We start from the raw sequence: 24,213 nt of genomic DNA on the forward strand, positions 1-24,213 counted from the left end.
AATCACTTACTCCTTATAGCATTTTTCACTTATTTGCTATGACAAAAGGTAAGGGGAAACAATGACTATTACTATTTACATGAATAGTCCCTGCCCTATCAATTTTTTGTTGGTTTTCTACCCGTTGCCATGACAATTCAAGAACAACCACTATTTACATAAGATATGAGGAGATGAATTTGTATAGAGTTTTGATGTGGGAAGTGAAGAATATGGCTAAGTATTTATAATATAAAAATTTCTGAAATTTCTGGGTTTTTTTTTCCTTCAATTTTTTTGTTATTTAAATTAATTGCTGATGTCACAATGATGTCAGCATTAAGTCATCTAACCTACAAAAATCTTATTTTGGGCCTTGCCCAGGCTGGTGGAGCCCAACGCTTGCTCTAGAAAGCCTTGACAGCTGAAACGAGATTGGAGGCCTAAGGGTTCTGTTGACCGGGTTAGGGCCCCGCTGACAATCCTCTTTAACTTATCGACACCATGGGCCAATCACCACCTGCTTGATGAAATGCCAACGGCTCTATCACTTGATTATTACTATTATTTGTCATCCTGGCCTTGTTGGACAAGCTTTGAGGAAGAAAAAAAAAAACTAAATATCATTTTTGGTACATGCATCTTGCACTACTTTACGCTTAGAGCCCTCAAAACCTCATATACATCTAGTGAGCCAAGTAATTTCATGAGCCAAGTAGGAATTGCTCCACATATATCCTGACCCAAGTAATTTCCGTTTTTATCCCTCAATTAATCCCCACGTGAGCATCACATGGTTATTTTTGACAGAAAATTGACAAAACTGACGATATGACATTTGGTCCTAACGAAACGGAAGTTGAAGAACCACAAGAATGATTTTGAAAATTGAGAGACCAAAATGCTAATCGAATCAAAATTCAGGGACCATTGAACCTAAAAACTCTTCATAATATTTCACTTTGCCAATGCATTGGAGATCAGCATTCTAGAAACACACATACACATGCTAAGGTGAAAATTGAAAAGAAAAGGGGCGAGTCCGAACTATAGAATTCTTGCAGCGAGTGGTTGTTTGTTTTGATGGGCCCATATTGATTGGGCTGGTACTGGGTAGGCAAGAGACAGCCCAAAAAAAAAGAGTTGTAACAAGTGGCTGGACTGAATTGGGTTATCGTATCATATTAAGAGCGTGCGCACACACACACTCTATTGTAACATTTATATAGCAACCATTTAAAATCACATCAATTAAACAAATGAAAAGTGGTTTTGGCATTGACATATCAATCACTCACTCCTCAGCTTATCGACAGTGGCGGACCCAACAAACGTCCACCATGGCCCATTCACCACCTGCTTGATGAAATGCCAACCACTCTGTCATTTGATTATTATTATTTTTTTCATCCTGGCCTTTTTGGACAAGGTTTGAGGAATAAAAAAAAAATCTAAATATCATTTTTAGTACATGCATCTTGCACTACTTTATGCTTAGAGCCCTCAGAGTCTCGTATACAGCCAGTGAGAGAACCAAGAAGAAAAAAGATGAACATGAGTTCCCAAACTGTGGCCAGGATTCCAGTGGTAGATTTCTCGAAAGCGGACCGCCTGAAGCCGGGGACAAGCTCTTGGCTCTTAGCACGCAAAGACGTTTGTCGGGCGCTGGAAGAGCTCGGATGTTTCATGGCAATCCTACCCAGCAAAGTTCCTCCGGAACTTCACAAAACCATCTTTAATGCATTTGACGAGTTGTTTAATTTCCCCGTCGATACTCCTGACAACCCTTTACGTGCTGGCTACGTAACTTCCCGTTCTGGGCAGAATACCTTTGGAATTATTAATGGCACAAACCCTCAAGAAACTCAGGAATTCACACATCTTTTTTGGCCAAATGGAAACGACCAATTTCGGTATAATTTTATTCTACATACAAGTTTGCCTTCCAAGTTCGATTTACAACTATATTATATATATATAGCTTATTAGTTTGTTTACAAGATTAATACACTTGTTCTTGTGGCGCAGTGAGACTGCTGACTTGTATGCAAAAGTGATGGCGGAGATAGATGAAGCTGCGACAAGAATGGTATTTGAAAACTATGCTGTAGAAAAGTACCATGACGATCACTTCCGATCGACTTTTTACTATCTCCGGCTTATAAAATACAAAGAACCCAAGAAACTTGGAGTTGATGTGGGTTTACGCAGTCATACGGACAAGACCTTTTCCTCCATACTCCATCAAAATCATGTCAATGGTCTGGAGATCAATACAAAGAATGATGAGTGGGTAGTTTTTGATCCTCTGCCTTCATCCGTGATATTCATGGCGGGAGACGTATTTCAGGTTTGCCACCAAATAATACTTTGTTCATGCTTTATTTATAGCTCGTTTGAGACTCTTTTACAGGAACACTTCTGCTTACTTCTGCTTATAAGCGTTTGTTCAAGATGCTCGGTTATTCGAAGAATGTTGAAATTTATTATTAGAAATCTAGCCATATGTGAGAAGCAATCCACAATAGGCTAAGGATATTTGCATGCTTTGATTGGCCTAGGTTTGGAGCAACGATCGAGTTCGACCGTGTAGACATAGAGTGACATTGAAGGAAAATGAGGTGAGATACTCGTTCGGACTGTTTTCACTGCATGATGGGGTGATACATGTACCAGATGAGCTTGTGGACAAGGACCACCCCTTAAGGTATAAGCCTTTCAAACATCTAGAATTTCTTAGAGCACAGAAAGACCTCAGTGAAACTGAGTATGCCGCAAAGGCATATTGTGCCATTTGATCATTTTCTTTGGTCCACGGATCGCTCCGATCGAGTTAGTTGTCTATTTGGTTTTATTCCTTTCTCTTCCATGTAAATTCTTCTTTTTCCTTTCTCTTCCATCTTGATTGTGTGTGTGAAAAACCCCATTCTAATTATCGGTTCTCTCATTCCCTACTCTGTTATAGTTATATGTTATAGAAAGAGGACGCAACCTTGCCCTCTTACTTACTTTGGGAGACTACTATTTATATGCGAAATCTTTGATACAAGAAAGCAAAAATAAAAAAGACCTCTCATCTCATGTAGAAGAGAATGTGCAATCAAACATCATTAACATGAAAAAACCAAGCACTGGCATGCCATTTTCAATGTGATAAATATTAATAAACGGAACACTCTCTTGTGAAGCAATGAGAATAACGTGTCACTTTACCAACACATTGGAGGGGAAACTGTCGTCTCTCTTCTCTCCCTCTCCTAAACCAGAATCACTATTCCGACCACCAAATTCCGGCCAACCATCACCAGAATTCTACTATTTGCTGTTACTATTCACATCAGACTTCTACTATTAGTAGTTACCATTCACATTATGAATTCCACTATTTGCATCAGATATTCACAATTCATCTCTTATGCACCATGTTTTAACGTATCACATCCATGTTAGGTCACTTCAATTAAGGTAGCACATGAGAAATGATTGTGAGAGACGAGGAAAATAATTTAATTACTGAATACATTTAAAATGCAAAGAGTTTGAAAAACATAGCATTTGAAATTTGCAACACAAAACAAATTTCTAAAAACACAGAAGTAGAAACGCTAAGGCTTCCACTAATAAAGCATGAACAGAGTAATAATATAATAGATACGAAGATTTTGTGATGCCTCTGGTCGATCCATATATTTCCAATCTTGAATGGACCTACATGTTTCAACAACATTAAGTAGTACTATTTTTTTTTGGACAATCTTTGATATTCTCACATCCACACAGGCTACAGCTCAAGCCCACTTCCTTCTCCAGGCTATTTGTTATTTACTCTCTGTTTTTGACCATAACTTACAAAGTAATGTATATTTTAATTTGATGGCACACAACTCATATGCACCAAGTCAATTAGCTGTATCTCCACGCAACTCAACTGTATTTCCTTCTCATTTTTGTTTTGTCAAATGCAAACCAACCTTCAAAGTTGTCAACTTTTACACCATTACATGTTTGATTAGTTAAGATGTATATTGTATGTCATGGGTTTAGCTCTATGTCTATGATTGTTGTATACTGTATGGTTCTAGCGAAATTGGTCACGTGACTAGCACGTGAAGAAAAGTTGTATACAAAGGGTTGTAGTAGGCAAGGGCGGAGTTACCCTTTTAAAAAAGAAAAAAAAAAAAAAAAACAGGAATTTAGTGCTATTTTTACTTAGTTCATTCTATCCACTACCCCAATAGCTGGAAAAAAGAAAAACATAGGCAAAACTTTGATTGCATATGCATGATGAGGTGGGAGAGTTCCACTTCCACAAACCATTTCTGGGTCAACATGGTGTAACTGGTGGAGGTATATTCATTTGTATAGGCCGATTAGATTACCTTTAATTAATGCATGGATGGCTATATATGCTGCTGCCTGCTGGTTTGGCAGAGAGACTAGTGACCGCATGGTGAAGCGTTTGAATCTCTTCTATGCGAAGTTTAGCAGCACATCATTTAAGGCTTGATCTGTGGGGGTTGCCATGGTTTCTCTGCACTGCAACGGCTTACTCAACATGCGTTCCAAACAAACCCAGCTAGCAAATTATAAAGAAAGAAAGAGTTGAGAAATATGGAACTTTGTGAGAACCAGGATATATAGGCTCATGCCAGGATATATTCATATAAGTTATAACAATACAAGGGGCATCTCACAGTTCATTTCATCCATTAGCCATGACAAGCATAACCATATCCTTGGATTAAAAGCCAAACATAAGTAAACTAGCCAAGGAGAGGATCAACATTCTAAAGATTTACATGCCAGACATCAGATCCCGTATATACACGAGGATTCTACCAAAACACATTCAAAATAAAACTTTATGGTTCTGATAATTCAAGCCATGAACCAAAGAAAAAAGAGCCACAGGATCAATGCCCCTTTATAACCGACGCTGCTTCTTGCATGCAGGCATTGGTGTGGAAGGGCCTAATTGCTCTAACTTTTTATGTGCACGCTTTCGATACACAGCAGTTACAGTAGTTTCTCTTGATGAGAGGAATGCAGAATCAAGAAACTTAACATCCTCCACAAGTAACTCCAAATTGTCTTTCACCAGCAAAAACTCCACTTCATTCTCATTAAAATTGAACATATACCCCATTTGGATAATCTTGCTCAGAGCATCTGCTGCAGTAGGCCTCACCTGTGCTAACAGTCCTCGAGCGAGTTCATCAGCAAAAGAAGCAACAAATTCCAGATCATCTTTCCCATCCTCATAGCCTAATTCATCAATGAGCAAATGCGGAGAATTCTTCTCCCAAAGAACCAGCTTTAATGTTTCCACTTCAACTGTTGTACTTGCAGATGGCTTTAGTTGATAGCAGACTTGAATCGGTTTGTCACTCTTGTACACAGACAGTACAACTATCGATCTAGCGACCTCGTGTCTCTCTTTTACTGGCATATTTACCTCAGGACCAGCTAGAAAACCCAGAATAATTTTGATTAAACCCCTCCCAATTAATCTCTCTCTTGGATCAACCTTTTCACAATGCTCAAATGATAGCGTGCTGCTCACATTGCACTCAACTGACTCAGACATCTTTCTAACTCTGAGTATTTCATAAATTGCATGTAGTCTTTTTGGAGTAATATAACACTCGCTTATACTCTTGGGAATCCACACAAACAGAGGAACCTTATTAGAGCTGGAGAAAATCTTTTTCAGTTGCAAGTCATCAGCAATAAATACTTCCTCTCTGCTCACCAGATATATTTCATCAACCGTGTCCATTGTGGCAGGTAATTTAGTCAAGTTCCGCTTCAGAATATCTTCTACCTGTTGATTCCAGCTGTCTACAACAAACTCCCAAAAGGAACAGCACTCTGCAACAGTTACTTGACCGTTATCCCTCAGAGCCCATGAGTTCCATAGCTGCAAGTAATCATTGATGGAAGGATTTTCTGCAACTCCAAAGGCTGAAGAAAGAAAGGGAAGGAGCCCTTTCTTGTAAAACTTCTCAAGACAGAACAAACGGGAGCTAAACAGATTTTTCCTATCATGAAGTACACAATCCTGAGAATTAGCCCATACACCTGTACCCTTTGAGCCAGGTATCCACACCTGAAAGTTGCATTTATCTTGATCTTTCGGACTCCATTGGAACTTGTTCAGGAAGCCATAAATCCTTGTAATTACACCCCTGTCTGATAGTGACAAAAGAAGCCCAGAAAGAAGAGAACAAACATCCAATGGGTCTACCTTCACACCAATATCTCTCAACTGATTCTTGGACAAAAAAATGCTAGTTCCGTAAAAAGATTCATCAATGCTTGGAGCATCTGACCTCTTAAGAATACTTTCCCATGCTGGATCAAAGAGAACACATTCTTGTGGAATTTTGTAACCCTTCATGGTCTTCAAACACCTGCTTTCTGCAACGTTCTGCCGTAAGTCACCCAGTAAAGGTTCATCATCAGACCTGGACCTTAAATGCTTGATGCACTCCAACAATGATATCATACCATCTGCAGCAAGTAGTTCAGGTTGAATTGGGCTGTGGAGACCTTTAGCAACAAATGGAGCTCCTCGTTCAAAATCCGTGATGACACCCAACATCTGGAGTTCATCCTTGAACTTATATATGGCAATACCATAGTGTGCGTCATCTATGAGAGGAAGATCAACAAAAAATGAGATCGGTCCCCAATTAGAGCCGGAAATAATTGATTCACCAGGTGTCTTATAACCATGACGTGTTTTCAACCACTTCTCACACAACAACCACTTCAGTTCAGAGCACTGTAAAGACATATTTTGACTCAGCTCTCTGATGCAACCTAACAACAACATCGTTGTGGCAGGAGCTAAGCTAGAAGAAGACAGTAGGGAATTAAACCGAGCACCTATCATCTTAGTTGCTCCGGTAGAATCAACCACCACTCCAATAGCATTCAACTCATCAGTGAAATGCCTAATTGCATCCCCATAATATGATTCCTCTATGGCAGGGACCTGAAGAGCAGTGAACAAAGCACCCCATCTTGGATCAGGAAGAACAGTTTCTGAAGGGGTTTTAAAACCCATAGTTGTCTTTATCCAAGGTTTACATTTAATCTTTATAATCAAGCCAGCAGCTCCAGATCCCAAGCATCTGATACATTTAAGAATCAACAAACCACAACTACCAGTCAGGGAAGACAGATTTGAAGTCATATTCTCTGCAATTGATTTTTGCACCTCCTCCAGACCATATGTAACTCCAAGTAGCCTTAATTCTGATAAGAAAGAACCTAATCTGCTTCCATAGAATGCTTGATCAACAATAGGAAGATTTGTAATTTTTAAACAGGTTTCAGCTTCTATCTCAGATGGCAAAAGAATAGATCCCTTGGGAGCATTATAACCCTGATGAGTCTTCACCCACCTCTTATCCTTCACAACATCCAACCAGTCCTCATCAATCATATTTCTTCCTCTACAAAAATTAATGAAAGTCAGCAAAGCAAACGTGCACAGTTTGTTCATTCCAGGAGAAGCAAGGGAATTTAACCAATTAGCAACCAGCCTCCGCACATCATCTGATCCAAGTCCCACACCCAGAAATTTCAATTCATCTTGATAAAGATTGATTCGATTCATATAAAATTCCAGGTCTAAAATGGGGGCATCCTTCAGAACATCCTTCATCATATCAATAATAGCTTTCCCTGTTTCATCTGGAAGAATGCCCTTTCTTGGAGAAACATAACCTGAATATGTCTTCATCCACTTTCCATCTCGAATGCTTTCAATGAAAATCAAAGGTAAAGGTGAACCTTTATTCCGAAGTAATCTGATCCAATCGAGTAGCAAAAAGGCCTGCTCACTTGACAGTTCACGAGATGCTATCTGTAGCACCACATCTGGAGGACACAACTCCGGTAAGTCCACAGCTTTACAATGCTTGCTAATAAAATGAAGAAGCTCCTTCTCAGGCGTAGATTCTCCCAGAAACAGACTACTTTTAGAATAAACATACCCTATATCAACGTAATTTTGTTCCACAAATGGGTTTTGAGGTCCAAACAACTTCATCCATTTGCTATCTAATGCAGGGACAAGAGTAACGGTTCTTTGCGTTCTAACATGGTCAGCCCCATCAATAATTGGGATCCTTCGACAAATATCAGATATGCTATTATCATCAAGGAAGCCTTTCCTGTGGGTGTGATAAAGGAAATTGGACAATGCAACTGCAAGATTTGGTTCCTCACCTGATACATGATTCTGAAGCAATGAAGCATAACCGTGTGCTGAACAAGAAGACACTCTTGCTTGGCCAAGCCAATTCCTGACAGACCAATTCCTTCTGCAAATTGGTTTGTTCTTTAATAGAGCTTTCTGTGTGCTATTGGGAATGAAATACACACCAGGACATCCAAACTCCATATTGCACTTGCTCAGCCAAGTGTGAAGCTCCAGCTCCATAGCATATCGAACCTTCAGTGTCCCTGGAATCCCTGTTGTGGTTTCAGCAATTGTACACAATTCCAAGTTTCCTTCGCTATTGATGTATTTAATAAGAGGTATGGTCTTAATACCTTTTGCAAACCTTTTCTCATTATCAACAATAAAACCAAGTAGTTCAACATATACCTCATCAGATAACAACACAATATTGCAGGATCTGATGCATTTTGTGTACCAATGACCACTAGCAGCTGCCACATCCAGAAAGTCCAGAACTGCACTGTATTTTTCGAGGTCCAGAGATGAATGCAAGACCTTCTTCAATGAAGATGAATTGCTTGAAATAGCCCCTTCACTTTCCATTTGAAGGACTAGGTCCCTGAATTGTGGCGAGACCCGAACTGCTTGTTCAGGCGTCAGGAATAAACAACTCTTACCAGAAAATATTTCAGAAGGCACTATCTGTAGACATCGCAAACTAGTTTTTATGGACTCTCTTAAGTTGTTGAACACGGGAATTGCTGAATCTTGGGCAGGTAAAAACTGAAATGTCTGATCCACAGAAGGAAAGAGTTGAAGTTCTCTTACACAAGACTGGAAAGCATTTACAAAGGCTGATGGGACACAATCAAGAATTCCCAAATTCCATACATTGTCCAACAGTATAGATTCTCGTGAAGAAGCAAGGATGAAATCAGCTTGAATTACAAAGGGGAAGTTTGTGACCGTTGCTGTAGGAAGGAAAGCAAATATACCAACAGAAGACGTTCCCCTTCTCAGTCTTTCTCCAAACGGGAAAGCAAGAGTAATCACCCATTTCTCCACATCCATCCTTATACTAACTTGATTCCCAGGTTTTACTGGAAATGCCTCTCTCCACAAGTAATACTTGCACAACTCAGTATCACACTTTTTCTCTTTTACTGAAAGATGCACAACACGAGAATTGGCTCTTTCATCGCTCAAATCCATATGTTCAGTCTCACTAAATATAGAAATTGTAGAGACGTCATCAGCTTCTTCAGGATCACAACCACGTACATATAACCGCTTTACCTTGGATAAGAACAGGAGAATCTCTGGGTGAAGCTCTGACAGCTGTGCTCTAACAGCCTCCACCTTGTCAGGCTTCAGGGGAAGAATAAACGTAGTTGTTGGCAAGATCTTGTTGACACCATATACATCACATATGCTTGATAAATGAGGTTTTCCACTAACCCATTCAGGAACTACATAGCCAATACCACAATCTTGGTTTGGTTCTTCCGTAAATCTGACCCGATATCTGTTGCTAAATATATGAGGCTGTGAACTCACAAGAAACACACTTTTAAATCCAATTCCTGCAAGCAAACATTGGTATTATGAATTCAACTTGATAACCAATGTTCAGAAGGCACCTATTGTTAACTCCAACTAATAAGGAAGGTAAGCATGCAACTCAAAATGTTAGCTTTTTTTTCCAAAAGAATTTAGCTAGCTCTGATTACAATGGGAACATTTATTATAAATTCAAGACAAGCTGCAAGTGTGCATCTGAAGGCAACAACTTAGTAGAAGATCTAGACTTCAAAAACTTCCTAATTCACAGAGGCAGAAGTCAATAAGGAGATTCCTTCATTCCTGTTCATTTTTCTAGATCAAGATGTGAAATGCAGGAAATACATACTCTGTTTTTCTCCTTGCAATAATTTCATGATAAGGAATCTCAACTTAAAAAGTAATATAAGCGTTTTAAAATGAAATAGGGCTTGTTAATAGTTTACCTTTTTCTCCAATAAAACCCTGCTGCCTCTTTCCCTTCTTTGTAGAACGGCCTATGCTGCAGATGGAATCAATATTCTTCCTGGAAAAGCCAACCTCATTATTAAAAACAAGCAGAGTAGCTGGTGCTCCAGTCCCAGTTATGTCTTTCTTGGTCAGCACAAATTCCAGCGTTGGTACTACCCCTTTTTTGTATTCATTGTCTTCTGCGTTCTACAAATAAAAACCCACGAAGAAAAAAGTCGCGAAAAATAAAAACAGAAGCCTAACATTGTTTATAAAGTTCGTTGAAGTTTTGACCAGAAAGGAAAAAATTGAAACTTTCTTCAACAAAACAAAAAGAAAAAGAAGCAAAAGACCTGTATGAGCTCCATCAGGAAATGGATGTCTTTCTGGTACAGTTCCGCAGATAAACTGGTGACCGCATGATGAAGGTCGAGGGTTAAGGGGTTTGGTTCTTTCTTCCCAATAGAGAACTTTTTAGTCCTTATCTCTTCTATGTGAAGTTTAGCAGAACGCAACTCTTCATTTCTATGGCTCGCCGCCATGGTTGCTCTGCACTGGCGTACCAGGCAAACCAGCTAACAATTACAAACAAAAAATGAGAAAAATATAGTAAAACGTGAGAATAGTCACTCATAAGAAGGAAGACAGAGAGAAAAACCTGCTCAGAAATCTCAAACTTTTGGTCTTTTGGAGCTCTGGCAGAAAAATGAGGCAGCTTGGGTTTTTGCTTTGGAGAGTTCTCAGAGAGAGAAATTAATATGACGACTGCGCAAATTAGAAACAAAACAAAAAGGCAAGATATGGGTTGTTGCAAATTTCATAATGAGTAATGGGTAGGTTTTACATGGCTGGGGTTGCCTGGAGAAAGTGGTGGCAGGTTAATTAAGAGAAGGAAGATCATGCAATGATGTTTCTGTATCTGCATGAAAGACGTTTGACATGACTATCTATTTTTACTTCGTATCCTCATTGATAAAGGGCCCAACTGAGCTTTTGACGCCTTTTTTCAAAAGCACTCTTCTAGTTGGTCATGGAAACACTAGTTTGGTTACTGTTACTCTTCTTCCCCAAGGAATTTATGCATTTTGGTTTTGTTTTTCTCCTACTGCCAGTCAGCATAAAAACTAAATTCCGTATTAGAAGAAATTAATGAATGGCCAGAAGAAAAACATTAATTCACTAGAGTGTACTATTAGTATTGTATTTTCAACCACTTCAGTTGAGGGCATGGAAGGGACATGATTTGACTCAACCACGAAGATTTGATACATTTAAGAATCAACAAAAACCAATTACTCTTAGAGCATTTCCACCAGTTAGCCTCTTGTCATGGCAAGGGGAGCCCTAGGGTAGCTACTATTCACGTAAATAGTGGCTGCCCTAACCCCCAGTAAAGTGTGTTTCCAGCAATTTAAGCTTACCATGGCAAATACTATTCATATTTTTGTTTTTTTCACAACTTTGTTTACTTAAACAATTAATTTAGATAATATTTTCGGATAAGATTTTTCGGTTCCTACGTGTCAATACTATTCATATCGGATAAAATGTTCGGTTTCAAATTTCAAATTTCAGATAAGATTTTCACCCTCTAAAATTGGGTCATGTGTCATCTCTATATGCCTAAATTTTTCTATAAAACCAGAGGCTCAGCTTATACCTCTCACACCATATCTTATCTACATCTTCATTTCTCATATTTTAGATTTCATTTCTCAGATTTTAGATTTCATTCTCCATTCTCAATGGCAGACATGGAAGAGGTTTTGGAGAGGCAAGAGCGAGAAAGGCGACAAAGAATGCGTAGAAGAGCTGTAAGCAAAAAGGCCCAGAGAGAACTAGATGAGCAACTTGACATAGCCTTTGCTTTGCTGGAGGAAGAAAACCAGAGCCGCCGTGGTTTATGAGAAGGTCGGGTATCGAATGTGGATAGACATAGACATTCTCGGGGTAAGAATCTTCTGGAAGATTATTTTATCCCACAATCTCTATACTCTGATGTTCATTTTCGAGCAAAATATAGAATGCAACCCCATTTGTTCAATAAAGTCATGCAGGATATTTGCAATTATGATGACTACTTTGTTCAAAAGAAAAATTGTGCTGGAAATTTGGGGCTGTTTCTCGAGCAAAAGTTCATAGCTGTGATACGAATGTTGGCGTATGGGTCATCTACTGATCAGGTGGATGAAATTGCCCGGATGGGGAAGTCCACTATTTTGGAGAGCTTTATGCGATTTTGTGATGCAGTGGAAAATTTGTACACCATGGACTACCTGCGGACCTACGCTCGAGGACTGCAACGGCTTCTACAAAAAGCTGAGTCTCGTGGATTTCCTGGAATGATTGGTAGCATTGATTGCATGCACTGACAATGGAAAAATTGTCCAACTGCTTGGCAGGGGGATTATGGGAATCGGAAAGGGCAGAAAAGCATCATCCTCAAAGCAGTTGCTGGTTTTGATACATGCATTTGTGGGTGGTGAAAGGCAATAAAGCGAAGTGTTGTATTTTTAGTTATGCTTTGTTGTCTTTTTATGCTTTAGTTGTGGTTTGTTTATTTTTTATACTTTGATTGTGGTTTGCTTTTTATGTATGAAATGTTTTGAATAAAAAGGAATTTTGTTGAATATTTTCTTCATTCACTAAAAGAAAATCAATACAACTCATAAAATAAAATACATGAATTTCCACTAATTTTTTAAACAAAACAAAAAATACAATGAAATGAAAGGCAAGCAAACTAACTTAATGGTTTTGATCATTTAACCAATCCGTGTTGTTAGGTCCATCGTCACGAAAAAGTCTTCGTCTCATAACATCCCTTCGTTCTATCTTCCAATATTATTTTGTTTCAGGGGACATATGGGTTGTATCCATGGCCATAGTTTCCCGATTCTTTTTTTTTAATCTTTTTTTGGCGTACATACTCCTTTTGTTGGCGTACATACTCCCTTTCTTTTGCATATTCTAGTTCCATTGCCCTATCGTACTCTTATTGTTTCATGTCCATTTCAATTCTCATGGCTTGTATCTTTGAAATGTCCGCCAAAAATTTAGATGCATTCTTGGTAGAATTACTCCTTCTCTTCGCCTTCGCAGCCTTTCTCCCAATAGGTCTTGACTCTTTTTCGATAGGTGAGTCTTGACTTATCGGGGAATCCATAGGTGAATCCGATGCCCGTATCTCATAGAGTGGCGTCTCGTTCAACACCACCGTCGGACCCATTGGAATAATTTGGAATCTCTTATAATTCTTCACCACCTCCCAACATAAGGTATGGTTGAAACTTTTTTTGCCTTACCCAGTAGCACCAAAAAATATTTGTGCTTGCATAATCTTTATATAAAAAAAAATGAAAATGCAAGAAACTTTAAAAAATATTGGCAATGCAACAAGTATAAAAATAATAATAATAATAATGGAAATACAAGAAACTTTACCAATTTATTAGAAATGCAAAACAAAATATAAATATTGCAACAAACATTCATATTAATATTGGAAATACAAGAAATATTAACAAAATATATAAATTGCAAGAAACATTTAAATAAAATTTAATATGACATAGAAATTAATAAAACAAAAATTACAAATAATTTACCTCACTGATAAGGTTTTCCCCGCTTCTATGGTTGTCCATCGTTTTTGTCAAGGCATCTCTCCATTTCGCCAACTCTTTATTAAGAATTTTCCACCTACTAGATAATGCAATTTCCGTATGGGTCTAAACTAATTACCTTTTCACAAAAATCCTGATGAATTTTTTTCCACATATGACAGAATTTCATCTCATTGCCCGTTACGGGACAATGACTAATGTGGAGTCAAGACTCACACAAGCTAACATCTTCCATGATGCTCCATGCCCCTCCAGTTTCACTAGAAGAACCCATAAATTTTTCTAGAAAAATACAACTTGAAAGTGAAAAAAATATTGAGTAGAAAGTGAATAATAGTAGAAGGAAAAGAAAATGTATGAGGAGTTGGTGTTAAAAGTGAAGAGTATTGGTTGGTATTTATAGAAAAAAAAATTCAGTATTTTTTGGGTTTTTTTAATAAAAAAGTTCGATTTTTTTTTCATTTTTTTATTTGGGAAAAAATTAGCTGCCGTTGGATTGCTGGAAAAGGAGATCGGAGAGCCTGAAGGAGCCACGTGGAAGAAAGCCGTTGGGGGCGATTCGATTTTTTTCATTTTTTTGTTGGCGAAAAATAGCTGCCATTGGATTCGAGAAAATGGATCGACGACCCTTGCCACCACGTGGAATAGACCCGTTGGGGGCATGGCGCGTCAATTTTTTTAAGCAACGCGCGACAATGTTAAAAATTTAAACCTAACGCGACGCCAAAACGAGTTTTGGTGCTCAGCCAGTTATTGGGCCCCACACCTTGCCCTGGCAGATTTTTGTTGTTGGAAACACCATTTTGGGTTCCCCCCCCAGCCCTCCCCTTGGGCCCCTTGCTGAAAATGCTCTTAAAGCTCAACTTTAATTTGTGCTTTAAATATAACTATTTCAAGTTTTGGTAGATAAATCAAACGTTAATCAAAGTGTTCAAATTAGCAATGTGGCTCTCTTTTCTTGGTTATATCAGAGAGAATCGAATTTTTGGCTTATCTTAATTCTAACTCGTTACCTCACTCTCCCACACCACTTAAACTAAACCAAAAGCAGCAAAAAGAACTCTCTTAACCACTCTAAGCCTCCGAGGTTCAAGTATAATGTGGTTTTATTTCCATGGGGACCAATGCATATTTTTTTAGACATGATATTTATCAAAGATTAGGAGTTAATATACTAATTGAGTAATTTCTATCGAGATCAAATTTTGATATCGATTATGGCTGTTGTTTAATGAATAATCAAAGATAGATTTAACACTAGGTGCAAGTTGTAGATTTGAATAACTGATAAAAATGGCACACAGTAGTTCTGCAGTCCGAGACGGCCTGTACATATGGCTTGGTAAAGTGTGGTGGGTGAATATAATTTTGTACATCTTATTCCACTGTAAAATCTGATATGGGATATCATTCAATTTCAACAATCCAGCCTTTCTTATCCTCAATATGACCCGTTTGAATTCCAACGAGGGTTGAGTAAAGTTGTGTGCACACAGTCTGAGCGCCCGTTTTATACTCCATCCTGCATATGAGCCAATTGCATGAGCTAAAGCAAGTTAGAAATATTCCTACATGAACTTTGCAATAAGAGTCGCACAATTTTGTAGAGCTGCATGTGCCAAATTGCCAATCTTTTTTCTTTTCAAAATAAATTTGATAATTTTTTGTTCTTTTTAAAAAATGATAATCTGGATGATCCTATAATAGCACCTTTTGCCGTGACAAGTAATGCTGCCCACAGGGGCAACCCCAACAGCAGTTCCTGTGCAGAACACTTCATCAGCTTCACTCAATTCATCCACCGGAATAGGACGTTCCTCAACCTAACACATTTTGGGGGCCGGTGTTAGAATCAGATCATAAGGGATAAGTTTTTTAGTTGACTAATTGTTTCCTTTTCTTTTCTTGTAATAAAAAATGGTGTGGTTTTACTGGCATAGAAGATCACCTGGTAACAAAGATCACGAGCAATTTCGATAATGCTTCTTCGAGTAACTCCTGGAAGAATCGTCCCGACTGCAGCCGGAGTTGAAATAAGGTTGCCCTAAAACATGGAAATTACATGCATGAGAGACCTATGCTAAGCCAATTCTGAGTACAAAACTGAAGATTTAGAGTAAGCAGAATAAGAACTTCAACAGGTTACAAAAGCTTCATGGGAAGTTTTATAATAAAATTGTAAACAAAACGAGGTGCCTAGTATAGTAAAAAGAGCTAAAACAATACCTTCACAATGAAAATGTTGCAAGAAGAGACCTCCTCCAAATTTTTGTTATTTACCGAGTCAAGATACAGAACATCCGAAAATCCTCTGTTTTTAGCTCTGAGTAGTGCCTTCAAAACCTACATATGAAGTACAAATTATAACAGGAAGTCACACTTATTTCCATGAAACTTGAATACACAAGTCTTAGCAAAGCCCTTTACTCAAAATAACTAAGCATATGAGTTATTTTGCTTACTGGAGCATAATTGGTAATGCTTTTGACACCTCCAGCTCCCCCACGAGAGGCACGATCATACTCCTCCTCGACGTATATATTCAAGGGTGCAGAGCCCTCCTATTGAAAGAACAGAAAGCATATAAATCTTCCTAAATTTGAAAGCTGATAAAATAAGCTTGAGTATTGTAAAAGAATTGCTAACCTTGAAATAGTTCCTCACAGGGGAAGCATATACAAGGAAAGTGTACTCAGGAGATGGAGCCAAACCCAATATAGGACCACTTCCTATAAGTAGAGGCCTAATATACAAAGACCCTTTCCCTGGTGGAGGAACCTGTTTTTTTGTCACGGCACACATTTGTAAACTTGTAAATAAATTTGTCCGCAAATGAATTAAGTTTCAATGCAAAAATAAAGACAAAGATTACCCAACACTTGTTGGCTTGAACTGTTTGCTTCACAGCATCAATAAATTGATCGACGGACGGTGAGGGCATGCACATTCTTTCTGCACCAAACTGCATCCGCATTGCATTCTGGTCTGGACGAAAGAGAATGAGATTCCCATCTTTCTTCCTGTATGCTTTTGTGCCTTCATACAAACCCTGTTTACATTTTAATCCCAACCATGAATTTCTTTTGGGGTCAAAACAAAATCCAACTATGAAATTTGTAAGATGAAAGAGTGGAGGAGATTTGCTTACCTGTCCATAATTTAGAACTCCAGCAGCAGGGTTGAGTTCAATGTTTCCATAACGATTAAGTTGGCCTTGTTCAAATGTGCCATTGTTGGAGCATTTCATAACATACATGTAATCAGTTGGCGTTAAACCAAATCCAAGATTATCCCAATCCACATCAGCATACTCATTCTTTTTAACATTATAGCTGTACAAATAATGCAGAAAACATAAAAAGGCACACCAGCAGAGCTGAGAGACATATCCCCATAACTTTAAATATTTAAATAATATTTTTCAACTTTTTTATTTGCTAGATAATAATGCTGCCGACAAACTGCTGAAAAGAGTTTCTTTATAATATCTCAGAATTATTTCAAGCCTTTATAATTAAATTATCACAATAATTTACCAAAATCTCAAGCTACCAACCAAATCTCGAAGCATTCTTGATTTTACAGGGAAGGACTGTTTTTTTTTTTTTAAATTCACAGAAGTTACCTTTACCTTTCTACAGATTGTTCACATGCTTGTTCCGCATTAGATGCAGCCACAGAACTAAAGCAACGGTGAACTCTAAGCTGCTAATATGAAAAGAAAAAAAGAGAGGGATCAATTTCTCCTCCTTAATTCAGGGTAATATTTTGTCACTCTTGCTTAAATTTTCAAACAATGGTTTCGACAAGTTAGCTAGTTCAGGAAAAGGCATTAAGAAATTTAAAATGGGTAACTACACAAGGCTCCTCACCATGAACATTACACATGCTGCTCATTTTGCTTGCAGACTAACATAATATTAAGGCTAAAATATTACTATGCCAATCATAAAACAAGCGCAGAACATGACTTCATTTATAGACTAACATATTGAAATAAACAGAATCAATGAACTTCGATAGCTAAGAGTACAGAAAGGAGCTTACCAACGTATAGTAATACAATAAAGAAAAACAGGGGATATGAAAAACCAAACAGAGGAAATGAAAAACAAAGGAAATTGAAAAATTAACCTTGGATGACGAAGATAATGAAGAACCAACTCCAATGGATCGAACCAACTTATGAAGTCGGGTTGTCCTTTGAATCATGGCTGATGTCTCCCTGCTTTGACCTCTCAAACAACCCACCCAGCAAATGAACCTAGACTATACTCAGGAGATAGAATTTGAGAATTGAAAGCAAAAGAGATAAGACTCAGAGACGGAGACAGAGAGAAGGATGGGTTATGAGTCACATTAATAGAGCGGCAAGTGAGAAAAATACGGGTACAAAGAGCCAAATTGGTATGGGGGGATCTGGAAACAGAGTACGTAGCCATTAATCCCATTTTGGAGGGTCCTTCTATATAATAATATTATAATATATATACAAAATTATCATTGTTTGAGTTATCACTTACTTAACAATAAGAATGAGATGGATATGACAAGTCTGATAACCTTCAAAGAAGATAGGAGCAGAGAACTATATACGACAACACGTTTTTAATGCTGAGGATGCCAGGTCAGGCGAAAATAAAGAAATCCATGAACTTGGCATGCCGTACTGTCTTCTAAATACGGCCTCTGTGGTCCAAAAGGACAAAAATACAGAGTATTGAAAATGATACGTTGCTTCTTTGACTAACTAGTCCAAAGATGATGTTCTTCTTTATCGTAATCGGAAGATATCTAGAGATTGAATTGGCAATTAACAAATGAAAGTTGAAAAGGGCTAAATAGACTTCAAACTGTGGTCCAACTTTATAGGACGTATATGGAGTTGGCTTACATTTAGACTACAACAGTGTTTATTCGTTCTACAGAGCTGTTGTTAATGCTCACAACTGGAAGTTTTGTTTAACATCCGTGATCAATCCTTCCTACTTCAAGGTCACTGTCCAACCCAACTTGTCTTCTGTATGACCCATTTGTATATTTAACAGCGCCCGGTGCAGTTGCTGAGACACGACAGCAGGTCCAGATTCACAGTAAGGCACCCTGAAAGAACAGAGAAATCTTAGCTCTAGGAATAGCTAATTAAAGACATCTAAGTTAGGACCACAAGTAATAAACAAAGGATGGACGTCATCGTATCAAGGAACCAAATTATAAGAAACTCACTTTTTGCCCAGGTAAGTTATGCTGCCCACACGTGATAAATGGACAGCATTTCCAGTACAGAAGACTTCATCAGCTTCAAATAATTCCTCAACCGACACAAGGCGTTCCTCAACCTGTCATGTATTGGATGCAAAGGCCTGAATGAGTAATCAGACCTGTTTGAAAATCCTACAAACGTTACCAATCATAGAATTTATGCTAACTGATGACAGAAATTCAAATGACAACTTATCATCTAAAGGGGGGGAAATGATTAGTTAAAAGTAACCATCAGAATGGCGGCGCCAACTACAATTTGAAGTTGGCAAAAAGACGTGTCTACATGATATGCTGGGTTATATACCAAACACACAGTATGATCTATCCTATCAAGCAAGACATTAACATGTGGTTCCAGCTGAGCCAATTGCCGATTGATGACTGCTCACAGAAGTAAGAAACAAGAAGGATGACCAACAGAAAAGCAAAAAAATAATGTACTCTTTCAGTTGGCGAAGGATTGCAGGAGAGACCTAGCTATGTACCTTTTTAGTTACCTAAAATACATACCTGATACCCTTGGCTGCGAGCAATTTCAATTACACATTTACGTGTAACGCCAGGCAAAACTGTCCCTTCTCCCAATGCTGGAGTGGAGATAATCTTATCCTATCAGTTACATTTTTATGAAAAACATTAACCGACTTATGGTTCAATAGATGATATATAGCCTACAATCACATAACATTTATTTGTTGATAACCAAAGCCAGAGCTTCAACCATACCTTCACGAGAAAAATGTTAGCAGTAGAAGTCTCTTCAACATATCTTCGGTGAACAGAATCGAGGAACAAAACATCAGAGAAACCATTTGCTTTAGCTTCCATATGTGCCTTCAAAATCTATTAAAAGAAATCAAGGGTTTCATATCAGTCCTTGATCATTGAATGCATATATGATATGACCATATTTTGAATGCAGAAATGAAACTTAAACAAAACAGCAATATATAATCTCAGCCTCGTTAGATCTCCTTGTATAGCTTTGTATGAAACAGAAAATCCTCTGTATCCGGAAAAAAGAAAAATAACACACTGAATTCATTTTGTCATAGAAAATGATAAGAGCCCGGATAAAGCAAGACTTGTTGTAGCCAGCTTCGAGCAATCAGCAGAAGCTTCTTTATGAATTGCTAAACAGTGAGAATGCCAAAATGACCGTAGTGCGCCAACAGGAAGACCAATTGATGAACAGCCACTAAGCGCTATGTGAATAAGTGGTAAGTGGAAATTACAGCAGCATAATTTCCTATGGCCTTTACACTTCCAGCTCCACCACGAACTGCACGATGGATTTCGTTTTCAGCCACCAAATTGATCAGTTCTAAGCCTCCCTGTCGCCATCATAGAAATGAAAAATGTGTTATAGTTGAATTAGAGTACCTGCCACTTAAAATCCTTTTCAAAAGGGGAAAGGTTACAGCTTACAAAATACAACTCCAAAACATAGATTAGTTTGAACATAAATTAAACAATTTACCCTAGAATAGTCCCCAATTGGGGTCACCAAAATCAGAAAGATGAATTCTGGAGCTGGTGTAAGACTAAGAACGGGTCCGCTCCCAATAAGTAGCGGTCGAATATGTAGAAAGCCTTTATTTGGTGGGGGAACCTGTAGAGAGGCACTGAGTACAATGACTAGAACATACAACAGAAGGAGGACTTGTCTTAGGAAGAAACATGTTGTAACTTTACCCAACGTCTATTTTCCAATACAGTAACTTTGACAGCTTCCACAAACTGCTCAACGGTTGGTGCAGGCATAAGCAGGCGCTCTGCACCCACTCTCATCCGCAACCCATGTTCCTCTGGGCGACATAGTAATATAGAATTGTCTGGCTTCTTGTAGGCTTTCAATTCTTCAATTATTCCCTGAATAAAAAAAGAAAGGAACTTTTCTTTGCACAAATTAAACTAATCTTAAAACTATGCAGACTGAATAATAATGTACAGAAATCAAATATTTTTTATGTAAGAAGATGAATGTATCAATATCAAGTTGAAACACTAAAGTAGCTATAGTGCCAAGTTTCAAATCAGACCCAGAAATTGAATTGTGGGTACTAATAAAATAAGGGGCAAGGGCAAGGCATGTTATATAACGAGAAGACTAACCTGGCCATAGTTCAAGACACAGGCTGCTGGGTTCAATTCGATTTTCCCAAAACGTTGTAACCCCCCATCTGAAAAGCTTCCATCTTCGGAACTCTTCATGATAAACATGTAATCAGCTGACATGGGTTTGTCGAATCCAAGGTTATCCCAAGTTGTATCAGGCAATTCAGACGTTTGGCTGTTCTTTTTCAAGAAGAAGAAGAATTTGATTAGCAGAAACAAGCGGAAATGTAATTAAGGTTTGATATGGATTAGTTGAATTAAGTAAAGGTGGTTGGTCCGGTATGTGTACCCATAGGAGGCATGATGAGATGGAGAAACGGCTCGGAGGCTTGTGGTGGAGGAGCCGGCGAGCAAAGCCGCTGGGCCCAGCGAAGACGGCGACAGTCGAAGCAGCTGCTGCTGCTGCATTAACACATGCAACGCAAAGACAAACTTTATAATACCAACTTTATAATACAAATTGAGAAAATACGATTGCTTCAAAAAATTGCATGCCTTGCAGTAATTGTTGGTGGCGGAGCAGAGATAATGCGGCAGAGTAAATATTGCAAGGCTGGGAGCCATCTCTCTAGGCAGTCTCTCACCTGAGTCACCTCATTTCACCTACGCATGCAGAGATTGCAGAGCTTTTTCAGAAAATTTTGATGGGCAATTTGGAAATTTCGTTAGGCTTTTCGGGACGACAACGAGGCTCTGGCTTCTGATCACATCGCTCGGCATGGATCACTGGGCAGTGGGCACCTCTTGTCTTGGTGGGTTTGTCCGGCACGTACCAAATACCCGTGGGAAACGCAAATCACCCGTTAAAGCAATTTGGTCTGGGCTGGGCCAGGCAGGCCTCAAATTCAAATTAACAAAGGCCAGGGGCCCAATCAAGAGTTTGATATTTTTGGACCTGAACCCATATATGTTTGCTTGGGCCGAGTTGATCTGGCCCAACATTCCCTTAGTGCCTGTGTTCAATACAATCGCCAAGTTCCTTCTCATTATTATTATTATGTTTAATATATATACAAGCGATATTGAAGATGAAAGAATCGAATCTAGGACTTCTAGTGCATGAGTAAATGCTCTTAACCATTTGAGATAAAAACCTCCTGTAAAGTTCCTTATCATTATAAGTGTCTTTCATATCTTTGCTGGATTTTGATAGGGCCGACCTTCCCCGTCCACACTCATGCGGGAGATTTCTAACCGTTGATGAGATATAGACCCATATGCGTCAACGATCAGAAAGGTCACCACTTACTCGCAAGGCTGACAATGACCAAGCCATTGAAGCCCAAAAGGCCAACATATATAGATCCACCGTGCCTCTACTATTTTCAGGTCGAAGGTCCAACATCTTGTCATGAAGATAAGATCGAAGGGGGCACATGACATTGCCTGCTTGTGGTTTGGACTGGAGTATTGGTTGATTCAGATCTTCTTCAAATTGTACACGACAAGTCTTATATATTTAATACGATACAACATTTGAACATTACATATATGATATGTGGTTTTACGTACTTGCTATGTTAGTGTGGGCCTGGGGGGTTCGTTATGCTGCAAAAAATCCAAATATAAGCCACTCTTGACACCCAAATTTCCGTGGGGTCCCTGGTCCTTTTCGCACACCAGTTCACAAAAAAGAGCCCATAATTCACGAGGATGTGCCCATAAAGAAGGTGATGATATCTTCGACGAAACCCATTTCATTTTCAATCAAATTGTCATGATTTAATTAGTTATTTAGTTCTAATAATTTCTTGTATATAGTAAACTGGTTTTTTTTAACAAGGCGATATTTGGATGTAAGGGAGGGTGGCTAAACTCGGATACAAAGGTCGGACACACTCCCTTAACCAACTGACCTAACTCACATTTATTTATATAATAAATTGTTAAACATAGATTAAATTGAACCCAACTGGCCTAACTCACCCAAAGATTGAGAGTGAAGAAGTCGCATTCAAGGAATGTGATTATGTGAGGTGGGGGGTTCGCTGATGACATGACCTATATATCCATTTTTGGGTCCAAATGATAAGATGCTCCAATCTGAAAACTTAATTAGTCTCACACAAACAGTAAGCATACAATCCCAGTGGGGTAAGCAAAAGGCTTTGCTTTCGGAAAAGTCGGTGCCTTGCTGATGATGCTTCTCTCATTTTTCTTCCAAATCAATGACTTGCTTATGTTACTCTGACTAGACTCTTGTTGTCCCATCCCATCTCCTCTTCGAATTTATTCCCCTACCTCAAAACAAAAATACACACTGCCAAAGATTTCACATTTGTGTAAATGCAATAATATTTCTCCTAATATAGAATAATCCTAGCTAATTCAATCTTATTCTTGACGTCTTCTTTTTTTAACACAAACTCGAATGCAAGATAACTACTTGAGCTACAAACTTCTTTTCCATTATCCTTAGGTTATATAATGATTTCGTATTAAAAATATATAGGTGGTCTTGTGACTACGTATGGAAATGGAGACAAAAGTCGTGGCTTTGTACTAATTTGACATGGAGGGTTTTGGGTATGGGGAAGAAAGAAAGGGGGATGTGGAAAAGCCAAACACTGAGCACAATCCCACATTCTCACTGGTCGGCTGGCCTTAAAGCCCGGAAACACGTCTGAAACCTTATCTCCAACACCACAATGCTCTCATCACATCCATCCATCCATCCATCCATCATTGCATGCTTTATAGTTCATACACTACAGTCTTATTTAGGTCTTCTGGCTTGGCTACAATTATAATTATCACCCTTCAGAACCAAATTCAAATGCCCCATCATGCAAAATCATTTGTGGGCTCCACTTGCCTATCCATTGCCGCCTTTGCACGTGTTAGCATCCCTTTCAAGCTCCTCTTATAGACACGTGGTCACTAGTGGAAATGAAACTAGTGTAAACGATAATAATTTTGCTCACCATTTTTAATCACGGTATATATTATTATGTTCAATGAGAGGAGCAAAATTAGTATTATTTTCATTGTAAGCTCTCTTTTTTGCCTTTTGTTCTG

The 24,213-nt window shown here is 38.5% G+C and overlaps 4 protein-coding genes across 9 annotated transcripts; 1 reads left to right on the top strand and 3 right to left on the bottom strand.

Moving 5' to 3' along the window:
- The first annotated feature begins 1,457 nt into the window (after nt 1–1,457).
- Nucleotides 1,458–2,833, top strand: LOC107880427 (deoxypodophyllotoxin synthase-like). Its single transcript, XM_089046008.1, has 3 exons — nt 1,458–1,892; nt 2,008–2,329; nt 2,541–2,833. The coding sequence occupies exons 1-3, from the start codon at nt 1,528–1,530 to the stop codon at nt 2,775–2,777; spliced, it is 924 nt and encodes a 307-aa protein (XP_088902134.1). The 5' UTR covers nt 1,458–1,527; the 3' UTR covers nt 2,778–2,833.
- Nucleotides 2,834–4,615: 1,782 nt separating this feature from the next.
- LOC103320606 (uncharacterized) lies at nt 4,616–11,044 on the bottom strand. Its single transcript, XM_008222315.2, has 4 exons — nt 10,845–11,044; nt 10,540–10,761; nt 10,183–10,393; nt 4,616–9,759 (listed from the first exon to the last, which is right to left on the bottom strand). Exons 2-4 carry the CDS (start codon nt 10,726–10,728, stop codon nt 4,904–4,906), a joined length of 5,256 nt encoding a protein of 1,751 aa, XP_008220537.2. The 5' UTR covers nt 10,729–10,761; nt 10,845–11,044; the 3' UTR covers nt 4,616–4,903.
- Nucleotides 11,045–15,062: 4,018 nt separating this feature from the next.
- LOC103320512 (branched-chain amino acid aminotransferase 1, mitochondrial-like) lies at nt 15,063–18,161 on the bottom strand. 3 transcript variants are annotated; one of them, XM_008222199.3, is made up of 10 exons: nt 17,947–18,161; nt 17,444–17,517; nt 16,961–17,144; nt 16,685–16,861; nt 16,459–16,590; nt 16,275–16,373; nt 16,039–16,155; nt 15,761–15,856; nt 15,523–15,635; nt 15,063–15,334 (listed from the first exon to the last, which is right to left on the bottom strand). In XM_008222199.3, exons 1-10 carry the CDS (start codon nt 18,022–18,024, stop codon nt 15,220–15,222), a joined length of 1,185 nt encoding a protein of 394 aa, XP_008220421.1. In that variant the 5' UTR covers nt 18,025–18,161; the 3' UTR covers nt 15,063–15,219. The 3 variants fall into 3 exon arrangements, with proteins under 3 accessions (XP_008220421.1, XP_008220420.1, XP_088901876.1); XM_008222198.3 differs by having other exon boundaries at nt 17,444–17,520; XM_089045750.1 differs by lacking the exon at nt 17,444–17,517 and having other exon boundaries at nt 17,947–18,087.
- Nucleotides 18,162–18,607: 446 nt separating this feature from the next.
- LOC103320513 (branched-chain-amino-acid aminotransferase 3, chloroplastic-like) lies at nt 18,608–21,977 on the bottom strand. Of its 4 annotated transcripts, none has more exons than XM_008222200.3 (10): nt 21,691–21,977; nt 21,485–21,597; nt 21,193–21,370; nt 20,773–20,949; nt 20,558–20,689; nt 20,313–20,411; nt 19,804–19,920; nt 19,588–19,686; nt 19,039–19,151; nt 18,608–18,915 (listed from the first exon to the last, which is right to left on the bottom strand). In XM_008222200.3, exons 1-10 carry the CDS (start codon nt 21,757–21,759, stop codon nt 18,798–18,800), a joined length of 1,215 nt encoding a protein of 404 aa, XP_008220422.1. In that variant the 5' UTR covers nt 21,760–21,977; the 3' UTR covers nt 18,608–18,797. The 4 variants fall into 4 exon arrangements, with proteins under 4 accessions (XP_008220422.1, XP_088901873.1, XP_088901875.1 ...); XM_089045747.1 differs by having other exon boundaries at nt 20,773–20,970; nt 21,691–21,918; XM_089045749.1 differs by lacking the exon at nt 18,608–18,915 and having other exon boundaries at nt 19,055–19,193; nt 20,773–20,970; nt 21,691–21,918.
- Between the last annotated feature and the right edge of the window lie 2,236 nt (nt 21,978–24,213).

This window comes from Prunus mume, linkage group LG2 (genome assembly GCF_029339155.1).
Source record: "Prunus mume cultivar Tortuosa linkage group LG2, ASM2933915v1, whole genome shotgun sequence".
NCBI lineage: Eukaryota > Viridiplantae > Streptophyta > Magnoliopsida > Rosales > Rosaceae > Prunus > Prunus mume.